At 37.5% G+C, this 12516-nt stretch overlaps 1 protein-coding gene across 2 annotated transcripts in view; it reads left to right on the top strand.

The window, feature by feature from the left end:
- The window catches only part of ZFPM2 (zinc finger protein, FOG family member 2), a 305705-nt gene that overhangs the window by 144509 nt on the left and 148680 nt on the right, over nt 1-12516 (top strand). For both annotated transcript variants that reach the window (XM_014253745.2, XM_014253741.2), the window contains one exon: nt 1579-1697. In XM_014253745.2, coding sequence (XP_014109220.1) covers nt 1579-1697 — 119 coding nt within the window. The remainder of the gene's footprint in view (nt 1-1578; nt 1698-12516) is intronic.

Below are 12516 nucleotides of genomic sequence, written 5' to 3'. Positions count from 1 at the left end.
CAACTCTTCTCTTTGGAAGATGGTCAAGATTAACCCCTGTGGACAAGGAAAAGCTTTGCAGCCTGACTGCAATGTAAATCCAGGCATCCAGGGGAATGTTTAGCTCAGGGAAGTCTGTGGAAGCTGCCTGTGAGCCAGGAGGAGTTACTCACTTCCTTCAGCCCAAGGTTCATTTCACAACAACCACCAGCTCTAAATCTGGGACAAATTGACTCCTTGCACAGTTGGACTTTGCTCTGTTTGTGGAAAAGCACCATCCTTATTTGGAGTGGAGTTGAGACGTGCTGATGCAAAAGACAGGAATCACTGTTGTATCTGTTTGGTGTGGAAAAGGAGCAAGGGACTTTAGCAGTCGTGGAAAACAGATGATGAAAAATCATGGTTTCAGCAAAGTTGAGGTGAGCTCAGCTGCTTCTGAGAACAACGGATTTTTTTGCCTACCTTCAGGAAGGGCAAAGTATGCAAGTGCAAGAGCATGGAAAAAAGCAGTCAAACATCTAACAGGAAAAGTACAGATCAGCCTGGCCTTGTTCCATTGTATCCCTATGAAAGTCTGAAAGTGGAATTAATTTAGAAAATAGTGTTAGAAATTGTGTATATAAATATAACTGTTGCTGGATTTTTAAAAGATACATTTGTTCATAAAAAATAGTCTTAGTGAAGAGACTGCTTTCAAAGGAGAGTTATCCAGACTATTTTTTTAATCTTGAAATAAAGTGAAAAAATATGTGGAGTGGGAAAGGTGGTGACTGAATTTTATTTTTCCCTTCATGAGAATGATCAATTGCATTAGTCTTTCTCTTTACTGGAAAATCCAGAAAAGTTAAGCTGAGCCAAAGCAAAAATTTCTCTTTTACATGTAAATTTTGAAATCTTGCTTTCAAAAACAAAATTTATTAATAAAAATCCCATGCACTAATAATCATTATGTACTAAAAAAACCCCAAAAAACATCATACAGCTTCCCCATTGCTTTTACTTTTCCTACAACGTTTAGGTAACAATTAAAATTATTTTTTGTTTAATTCTGAAATGTTATTTCCTGTAAAATTTCAGTTCAAAATCCTTTTTGTAATTGCAGTAAATGCTATCAGCAGTGTCTTGGAGGTGCTGTGAATTTTTTATGTCTTGATGCTGTTTTTCTCTCAAATTTTTAGTTGCTACATGCTTCAGAATGGGATCTTGTGCAGCAAAATGCATCAGGGAGGTTAAAGCAGCTGTGGCTGCTGTTGGACTTGCTCTTTTCAGCTGTTATTTCCCCCCCTCCTCAGCACTTCTTAAGAACTCTTATGGAATGCTATTCTGAATAAAATTGCTTTCAAACTCTAATGTGTGTGAAAAGATGCAAGAAAGGAATGGGACTTTCTGAACAAAATTTGAATATAATTTTAAGAGAAAAAGGTTTGTTTTTCTTTTGCAGGATGACAAGATCAGTTGTTTTTCAGACAAGCATAATTAATTCTCATTATATTGGTCCTCAGAACATTGTGCGTATAAAACCAGCACAAAGGCAGAGGTGGTTGTTGTCAAGGCATGAGTGAAAGTACTCTCAACACTGCTTGTTTTCTTTGTTTGCAGGAGAGTTGGAGGTGGTCCAGAAAGACGGGGAGCGCAAGATTCAGAGCCGGCAGCAGCTTCCGGTTGGAACAACATGGGGGCCTTTCACTGGGAAGATGGATCTGAATAATAACACCTTGGTATGTAGATGCTCCGAGACACTTTGTTTTGTTGTATTGTGTGGCATTCTTCAGGGAATAGCCTGAATTGCTCCTCAGATGGAGCGTTGGAAAACGGGCATTGTTAGCTTTAACGGACAGTGGTATTTGGCTCTTTTCCAATTTATTCATCTGTGGCAACCATCCACATGAAGTTATTTGGAGCACAGGTTAATAGTGTTTAACTTGTTCTTTTACTGAAGGGAAATGTCACTTCCTTGTTTGCTGAACCAAGGTGCTGTGTTTCAGTAGTAATATCTGATATTTTTCATAGTATTAATTGCTGAATACTTAATTTAGATTAATTTAGATTAAATAAAGGTATCAAAAATAAACAACTACATTATTTTTGGATATAATTAATTAAATTTGCCTTAATGTAATTGAACATAGCAAAATCTTCCATCAAATTCACATTTTTTTGAAAAGCATCAAAAGACACCTGTCATAATATATTCTCAATTAGCCTCATTTTTTATTCTGATTGCAGAAAGTATGTGGACCATTTTACTTAAAAGTAAGGCTTTGCTGATCTCACTTCAGTGCACTGAAAATCATGTCATTTCTAGGTCTTCATTTCATCTTTGTTTGTGTTGGTTTTAAGTCTGAGCTTCAATATTATTTGTGTATAGTTCAGATTAATTTTCTGAAAATATCAGGAAGGAAACAACTAATATCTCTAGAAGGGTTTAAACAGTCTTGGAACGTGCATTGCCCTGTGGGATACTTCTGAAGAGCCATTATCTGCAGCTGGATCACTGTTTGCTATTTCAGACCTTGCATTGAATGTATTTAGCATAAACACGTGTTGGACGGTTTCACAGGAGGGGATTACAGGCATTTGGGGTGCACATATCTGTGCTGCAAATGGGGAACCTGAGATTCCACTGGGAATCGTCCTGCCCTTGGAGGACCTGGAGAGGGAGGAGCACTGAGTTGCTGGTGTGTTACCTGGGACAGTGTGGGCAGTGGGGTTTTGTGGACAGGGGAGAAAAAGGGGGAAATTGATTGTCTTCAGCTTCCCCCTGGAGAACCTATGCCTATTAAATGGAGTTCTCTTTCTGAGGGTTGCTGGGTAGGATGCATGTTACTTTCTGTAAATATGCATATTAAAATTTGAGTGAACCATTATTCTGAGTACATAATATAGTATAGTATAGATGTAGTGCATAGTAGACATTTTAAAACCTCACAATTTTGTACTCTTTCGTGTAATTTATTAATCAAATGATGCTAAGAAATGTTACAGAAAGCGGCACGGAAACATGGTCTAAGTTTACAAGACTTCAGTATTCCCAATCCAGATCGGGTTTCCTATTCAGGCACCTGAATAAAGAATAGATTTTCAGAAGTACTGCAGAGTCAAAGTACCTTATTTGTTAGAAAGGAAAAAGTGGAAAATTTGAACTTGTCTCATTTTCGCCATCCATTTAATTTTGATTTCTTCATCTGTTTTATTATTGGCCTGTCATCTTTCTCAAAACTTCTTTTCATAAAAGGTCATATGTGACAACCACCTGTAATTCAAATAATTTTCTAAATCCCAGTATAACTAATTTCATCAGCTTTCATATAACAGAGACCTTAGTACCATTGTAACTCAAAGTCTGTCCAGAATCCATACTATAGAGAAATGCTGGTTTGGTTTTGTCCATTTGTACCATTTAATCAGCTATATACAACATGAAGATAATGTTTTAGTATGGGAAGTAATGATTGTCCCTTCTCTACAAAATCAATCTTTATCAGATGAGGATGAATTTGCAACATGTCAGCAGCCAATCATACAATCATATTGGGTTTTTCTTGAGTTTTTTTGAGGGGTTTTTTTGGGGGAGGCGTTTTTTGGGGTTTTTTTTTGGTGGATTTTTTTGGGTTGTTTCTTTTTTGTTTGTTTGTTTGTTTGTTTTTTTATGGAGTTGTGGAATAACCACAGCCCTGGCAAGACCTTGCTTTTCCCTTAATAGCAGAGGAATGTTTTAAGGTCTGATACTGCTTTTTAAATTTGCGCAAATACCACTTTTGCTATATCAAAAACATTTAGGTAGGATAGTTGGGTTTTAATGAACTGGTAATTGAGCAGTGTGCAGAGCTGACTTTTAATTTTTTGATTGTAATGGGATAGAACAGCTTTCTTAGTGTAGTTCACAGAGATGTGAGATGAAAATATTCAGGACTGTTTTTCTCACTAAACTGGAAAGATACTTTTTTAATTGTCAAATTAAGAATCATAAAGTCTATTTTTACTAACACTTGAAAGATTTTACTTTTGTTTTGCCTACAAATGTAAACACATTTGGAAATCTGAAAAAGTTCCTGTAAACAGAATTTTAGTCCTCAGAAATATTGTTTTGTCCCCTGAGTAACTTCATCCCTTGAAAAAGTCAAAACTGAACTGGGTATCATCTTGAGCAATCTCATTTAACTTTGAAGTTTCATCTGACTTCGAATTTTGCCCTGCTTTGAGCAGGACTTTGGACTGGATGACCTCCAGAGATCCCTTCCAACCTGAGTTATTCTCTGATTCAAAGAATTTTTTTCTTTGTTCCCTATGTTTCCTGTAATGCTACGTTTGTTACTTTAAAATGCTGTGTGAAGAATACAAACCTTTTGGTGCAACTTCAGTATGCTGTTAAAACAACAAAACTTCGGCATCAGCTTTTACACGGTTCTCTTATACTTTTTTTTCCTTGAAATTGTTTTTCTTGTGTTTTTTTATGCATTTGACTAGTTATCTCACTATTGTACATGTTCTCTGTTGTTCATCAGGGGAGTTGGGATTCTTTACTTAGGTTATTTATATCTGTTTTGGGAAGCTCATTTGGGTAGAGCCTCACATCCCTAGAATTCAATCAGACTTTCACATGAGCAGCTGAAAACAGATTTATTTCTTTTCTGACTGAGAACCTCAAACATTGCGCTGCCATAAACACCAAACTTCTGGAAAAGAATTTTGATGTGGATTTTTTTTTTTGTATAGAAAGGAAAAAAAAATCCAGGTACCCTCAGGTGAGTAAATATCATAATTTTTGCAGCTGATATCTTTATTGGGAAGTATGTTTGTGTCTGACTACAAGCATCTTACCTGACTGTACTGTTTAGTGCTTGCAATGTGACGGTGCCTCACAGGATTCATTCAAGCTGTAACAGTCACAGCTTACTTATTCCCCTTGCACTCTGAACTGAATGCAGCCTGTACATGTAATATCCTGCTGAAGTGCTTCTTGTTTCCAGCAGTACTGTGTTGCTGAATATGGTGTTGCTGCTGTTGGCTTATGAGACAGAGCAAGTTAATTAATTCAGTGCGGTATTTAATTGAGTCGCCGTGCCAGATGTCAATTACATTTTAGATCTTTCAAGTTTCTCTCTTGAAATATGTTAGCAGTACACATCTTAGAGCAGTGGAATATTGGGTACCTTGAACAAAAATTATTTTATTGCTGTTCACAATTGCAGTAGGAATAGCAGGTGTTGATATCATCAACAGTGTTGCAGCGCTGTTGGAAAATATGGTAGAACAAGATCCACATCAGGACTGAAGAATACTCAGACTAAAGGTAGACTTGAAAGAGTGCAAAGACTAATAAAGTTCGTAATTTTTCTCATCTACAAGTTTAGCCAATAGTCATGGATTACATACAATTACATTATGAAATAATGTATGCTATTATTACTGTTACTGTTGATGAAACAATCTGCATGCAGCCAGATGAAAATCTTAATATATTGTTTTTAGCAAGTGAGTCTTGGATCTTAAAACTTGTCTAGGCATTTAAGTTTTATTTCAGTTTAACCTTAAGAACTTCTTCTATCATTCTTAAATATTTGTAGATACCTATTTAGATACTTCTATTATATTTAAATTAATAGACCTCCTATTTAGATACTTTTAAATATCTGTTCCTGTAATTTTGCCAAACTACCAAAATTCCTCTGCTCTCAGCTCCATGCATAATTTGTATTTGTCAACACAATTGGGCATGGAGTTTACTGCCTTCCACTTCTTTCCACTACTTTCACTTTCCATCCACTGTTCCATAATAGTTGGGTAGTCCCTAGAAAATGAAATGCAATCTTTTTAAGCCTAGAAAATGAACATGTCTACATGTTTCCAGATTCTGCTTGAGATTTAATATAATCTCGCTATTTAGACAAGCAGGCCCATGAATACTACTGGCTGCCTACAGCTCGTGAGAACTCAGCTGTAGAATGGAAGACAACACAGTTTGACCCTGAAGGCTCCAAATCTGTGTTTTGCTGCATCACAGCAAATTCAGTAGTTCATGGATACCCACAGATAGATAGAAATATATTTTGATGCATCAGACTCCAAGTTTGTGATTCCTGTCTTAACAGGAAAATGGGTTTGCACAAATGCCAAGTCTAATATGACCATGTGGGTGAAAAGAGCAGAGGACCTCCCTAGACTGGACATACAGACCACTGAAAGGGGAGCTGCTGGGTGTAAGCAGATATAAATTCAAGGCACTAGCAACCTAGTTAAGAAAAAGCTGTTCACTTGCTTTTTTCAGCTTTAAATATTTTCCCTGTTTGAGGGGACAGCTTGATGGGAATAAGGCCCATGGGAACAAAAGCAGTCCTGAACCACGTAGCCCACGATGGATGTCAAACAGTGGTCGCTCCAGCAGTAGTGTGGAGGCATTCCAAGAGGCCTTTTCCCTTGGCTCCTGCCATCTAGTTTTTGGTGTTAATCTGTGCCCATGGCAGGGTTTTGTGAAGCAAAACAATGATCAGCTATATTCAGCTCCCCATTCTCGTCTCCTTGTTGCAGGGAAGAGCGTGCAGGGCAGGCCTGTATGAGCCTGATAAGGAAAAGAGGATTCAATGTGTCTGTGAAGAGAATCCACAGGAGGAGAATGTGCAGGGTTGGGCCAGGCAAGCAGTGGGACACAGCAGGGACCCTTAAATGGGATCTGGGAGGTTCAACACCAAAGAGACATCTCTGGAAGATACGCTTATGGAACAGTTTGACTGGGTAGCGTGTGAGGGCCTGACAGAGCCAAGGTTCAAAATGCAGTAAAGTTATTCACCCACTAATCTGTGCCTGGTCACTTTGGGTCAGAAGCCTCATGTCTGTAGTAGATAGTGACTTTTAATCTTCAGAGTTGAAGCATGAGGGTTTACTGGGGACTTCTGTTGGAGTTGCTGCATGGCTACAGAGATCCATAGTCAAGCTCTAGCCAGTCCTTAGTTTCTTTTTCTGTTATTCAGACATGGAAAGGGATAAGGTAGGTTTTATCTTTTAGACATTTAATTGCAAATGGAGAATTTGGTTCTTAATGGCACAGAGACTGAGTAGTGAACCTTGTTTCTCATCTTCGTTATACTACTTTTATACTTTTAAATATTTCAAGTGACTACAAAAGCATTTATTTCTCATTTTTACTACTGTTACTGTCAGTCTCTTCATATTTTTGAACTAGTTTAAGATCACTTCCTTCTGTCACCCAAGAGCTACATGCTGATATGCTGTGCATGTTTTGGGATTGGCTGCTTAGAACCATGGAATCCTTAAGGATGGAAAACACCTCTAAGATCATCAAGTCCAACTGTTCATCCTGCACAGTGGTCTGTGTTCCTCACTGAATCGTATCCCCATGTAGCACATTCAGATATCTTTTGAACACCTTGGGGACAGTGATTCCACCCCTTCTCTGGGCAGCCTGTTCCAATGCCTGCAAAGTGAAGAAACTTTTCCTCATATCTAGTGTAAACCTTTTCTGGCACAACTTGAGGCCTTCCTACATACTGAAATATTTAAAAAAATACTGAGATATGCCAAGATGTCCACAGGGCCATCCACAATGTTCTTTGAAAACACATCTCATATTACTTCACCTTTTACCAGGTGTTGTCCCATTTATATAGACATGTAGTTTTTGAGAATGCAATGACAAAAGAACCATTTTTAAGACTTTCTTGCACAGTTGTAGTTTAGGTGCTTTTTTTTTTTAAAAAAAAAAAAAAAAAAGTTATTTTTGCTCTTTTATTTAAATTTATACAGATTTAAACCATGCTAATAATATGACAGCAAGAAGTGGTAAGGATCTGAATAAAAACCCTGTTTTGGATAAATCCAAAAGCATTTTTTTTTTTCAACTTGCAGAAGTAATTTCCAGATCTCAGATGTGCAGTATAGGAGAACCTTTTGTCTCTCATCTGTCTAAATGCTATTAGTACACTGGTATTAGTACTGCACACCATATCATAGCCTTCATTTAAAGTTATTAAATATTTAAAGGACATAAAAATAAGGCAGGATTCATTCTTCCTTTTTATTTTTCCTTCATTTATTATTGGGTTATTTCCAGAATATCAGCAAGTGATTTTTACACAGAATTGCTCATGTTTTTACTTCATTTCCTTAACTATAGCCCTTTTATGAGACTGCATGTTCCCATGGTTCATTTTGACACCTGTATATCGAAACAGCAGAACTTTAACATTTCTTTAAAATGATCACTGGTCATTTTGAAAGGTTTTTAAAGTAACTCAGTTACTTGGTGTTTGCTGTGAGCGTCTCATTAAGCAGAATTTATCCTAATACTATTGTAATAAAGTAGTAGACTTTACCAATCATTCCCATTAAACTAACTTAGTTCCCTGCAAGAGAACTCAATAAACTATCTGTCCTATTTTGGCAAGCTTCATTTCAGTAGGGGGTCCTTCTAAGAGTGGGAATGTACCCTGGGGCACATTGCCGGGCAGCTGCTGAGAGCAGAGCAAGGGGGTGGCTCTGCAGAAGAGATGAGGCAAAGTCGGGAGCCTGGGACAGAAAAAAGGCAAGAAAATTTGGTCCAGGGCCTCCCAGACAGCAGTAGAGGGAGATGCTATCTCCAAGTACCAGGTTCTTGCATTTTAGGATGTGGGGAAAAGAGAGAAAAAAAGTTGCTTAATTAGAGAATCACTGCAATAAACTTGAGTAGCAATATATTTTTGTGCTTTTACACTATGTCCGATCTTAATAATCTTGTATCTAGTCTAATCTTTTCTGTAGCACAGGCTTTAAGACTCAGATGCTTATTTTGCTATTGTTGATTTTGCTAAATTTATAACACAACTTTTAGAATGGGATGCAGTCTTATTTAAAAGCTTTATTTAAGAGAAATAATTTATCTCCATTAAAGTCATTCATGTAGCTCACTGCACTACAATACTTGACAGGCACAAGTTCTATACCTCTGTTTAAGATGAGAAATTCAGTATTAAATGTGGTCCTCTGAGGAAAATGTTTCAATTCATGCTTTTTATAATGGTACTTCTTATTTATGAAACATACATGTTATAGACTAGGCAGATATAAAATGCCAGATTTAAATATTCAGCAGTTTTGGAAGTAATTTTCTTCTCACTAAATGTTAACACTATCTTTTTTTATTCTGCAATAAAATTCAGATTCTAAAATGTTGACACATAGTTTCACATTCATAGAACAAGCATGGGAAATTCTAACTCCACCATTGTAGTGGCACATAAGGCTATGAAGGTGTTCATGTCTATAAAGGTGTTTGCATTGTTAAGACAAGAATTCCGTAGTTAGAATGGGCATGGAACTGAAAGACTAGGAGGCTTGTGGTCTCTCTTTGACCATTGAAAAGTAAAATGTCCTGGAAGCTCATGTATATTTTTTTGCCTATTACACAGAAAGCTATGCCTGCCCAAGGATAGTTAGCCTTAGGGTACACTGGTAGTGGAAAAAAGCACTGAGATGCTGTTGCCTGTGGAACTGTGGTAGCACTTTGTTGCGCTCAGTATGTTGTCAGGATATGCTGTCTGGACATACAAATGCATAAGATTATGAAAACATCAACAGATGCTTTCCATATGACTTGTGGATGCCATGGTGGGCAGTTGTTTGAAACAAAAGTGTGCTGTAGAGAAAATCCTGGTGTGAAAGGTCACATTTTGGTGGTGTCAAAATTTGTTTGTGAATAAAAAGAGCAGACCAAGGTACCATATCATAGTAAAAATAACAATATTTTAAATTACTGTCAATCTTCATTAAATAAATAGATTACTTAAAGTAAAAGAATGGACCTGTGGTTTCAGTTAAGACAGTGGCTGCTTGCTGATCACTTTTCTACAGTGTGATGGAATGATCAAAATTCCAAGGATCAGTTCCCTTTCCATCTCAATATGCTTAAGAGAAGTAGCCTATAAATTTTCAAGAAGGATAGAAATTAAAGTTATTTCTGGTTGTTTCATTGCCAGACAAATTAACTGTGTTCTGTGAAAATGTGGGTTTGAATGTTTTGAATAGAAAAAACCCTCTCAATATTTCTAGCAAGTATTGTTAGTACAGTATGTGTGAATACATAAATATATTAAAAATGGATATTTAAAAATAAATCTGTAAAAAAATGTAGTAACTATATATACATATATATATATGCACACACACAATGTAAGTGATTGTGAGCATGTAAAAATAGCATATTCTAGTCAGAAGGAGTTATTGACTGTTCTAGGTCCTAAAAATCTGTTTTATTTGAAATGTTTTAATTTTACTGAACTTTCCTCACTGTTTGGCTGTAACTGCTTTTCTAATGATGTTGAAGTATCTCACGACCAGTAGCAAAATGAGTCCTTTTCCAGATGCAACAAATCTTCTTTGTACCACCAAAGTATGGGCAAAGAAATTCAGAGCTTGGCCTGAGAAATTCAGTGTTGAGTGAGGATTGTAAATGTCTTGAGCCTCATTTATCAAGCCTGGAGAACAAGTTCATCAGTCTAATCCCCTGGTGGCTCCTTAGGCTCCAAGGAAGCTCAAAAGACAATCAGCTCCAGCCATTAGGGCTGCGGAGCAAAGAGCAGGGGAGGCACCATCACTTGCTGTCCTCACCTTCCCGAGCAGCCGCAGACCTGCAGCGGGGACTGCACAGCTAGCACTCTACCTGATGATGTTACTTATTCATGGCTTTATTTGTGTGTCCTGATACTCCATGCATGGTAGATTATATGCATAGCCTGGTTGGGGTTGATATAGTTTTATATTTATATTTTTTCATTGGTTGTAGCAAGGAGGGGGTTGGTGTCTCTTTTCCCAGGTAACCAGTGTCAGGACAAGAGGAAATGTCCTCAAGATGCACCAGGGGAGGTTCAGGCTGGGCATTGGAAGAATTTCTTCATGGAAAGGATTGTTAAACATTGGAACGAGCTGCCCAGGGAGGTGGTGGAGTCACCATCCCTGGAGGTGTGGAAGGAATGACTGGATGTGGCACTTAGTGCCATGGTCTGGTTGACAAGGTGGTGATCAGGGAAAGGACTTGATTTGATCTGATAATCTCAGAGGACCTTTCCAACCTTGATGATTCTGTGATTCTGTAATAATCATGTCCCATCTTAAATAACTCAAAATTAATTAATAAACTTATTTTTACTAATGCACTTTAATGTGTTTATAAAACGCTTCACAACTTTTGAATCATTAAATATGTTTTTTTGAGCTCTTTTAACATATTTGGGAAATAACTGAGTTTTGCACAGACAAAATACTGTCCTTTCTATGCTGTAAGGGAAGGATAGCACTCTGAACACTACTGATGCATTTAGGAAAAACTACACAACATATGAGATATCATCACAGTTTATGTAGATTATTCTCACTCTGAGAATATATCTTATAATTTAAAATTCTTCCTGTCACAGATTAGCTTTTATATCTTGTTTTTGACATTTGATTTCATATCTGGAATGCATAGAAGATACTATTTTTAATAAAAGCTTTATATATTTTAGTAATTATTATTTATGTATTTATTTAAAAGCATCTCACATTTCCCAAAATACTTCTTATTCTTTGAAGCTTTATTTTCTGTATGATAGTCTCTGATCTGGGGGATGAGTGGCCACTTTTTTTAAACAAGAAACTGGAACTCCTGCGATGTGTGAGGACATTAAAGACAAGTTTAGGGGAGCTGAGGGAGGTGTGCCTTGAAGCTGGGGAGGTGAGGAAGGATTCTTCCCTCTCTCCCCCTCCTGCAAGCTGTTGTCCTCACTTACGGAAGAAAACTGGGGCAAATTAGCATAAAGGAAAGAGAGCAATAAAGCAGAAAACAATAGTAGATCCAAAATCTATCTTAGTTGCTTCTTTTTGGCTTGTGTTGAAGCAGGCCTGGTTCTACTATTGCTAATTTTTAATTCTGCAGTGGACTTTATAGTACACCTTAATCTTACTGCTTTGCTTTTGCACTGTTTCTTCCTCATGGATGCAGTTGCATTTACTACATTAAATACTAGATTTTGTTGTTTATATTTGTTAAATTCCAGATCATAATCTTCTCTTTTGGGATCCAGTATTTTACTTTAGTCCTGTTTCCTTTCTCGCTATGGTCAATTCACCTCCTTCAAGTCAAAATACCATCTTAATCCTGCATGCATCTGTGGTGGAGGCTTTTTCTTGCTTCTTGTGTCCACCTGGATCACAAGCCATGGAACGACATAGAGGAGGATTGCATTAGGTGAATCTTCCAGATTCAGCAAGGTATCAGCAAGGGAGCTTTAGGTTAGCTAGGAGAAAGAGCTTCCTAATGTTAATGAGAGTGGAAAGCTGGGGGAAATTCAGGAGGCTGCAGTAAATCTGTGGCTGGTGTGTCTCAGAACAGGCTGGACCAAGACAACAGGAGTGGTGTAGGCGCATCTGAGCTGTGGCATGGGGGAAGGAAAGGGAGCAGATGACCCTGTGGCTTTTGGCAGCCTGATGCTGAGAAGTGTCTGCAGCCAACTTCACTTGTTTGGCTGCCCAGAAATGCCTGCAGGTAGCTAAAAACTTTCAAGATTG

The sequence above is a fragment of the Pseudopodoces humilis genome, chromosome 1, assembly GCF_049639895.1.
Source record: "Pseudopodoces humilis isolate 2021_Gansu_Grassland_sample_001 chromosome 1, ASM4963989v1, whole genome shotgun sequence".
NCBI lineage: Eukaryota > Metazoa > Chordata > Aves > Passeriformes > Paridae > Pseudopodoces > Pseudopodoces humilis.
Note: the sequence above shows the minus strand (reverse complement) of the source record. Positions and strands in the feature narration are given on the sequence as shown.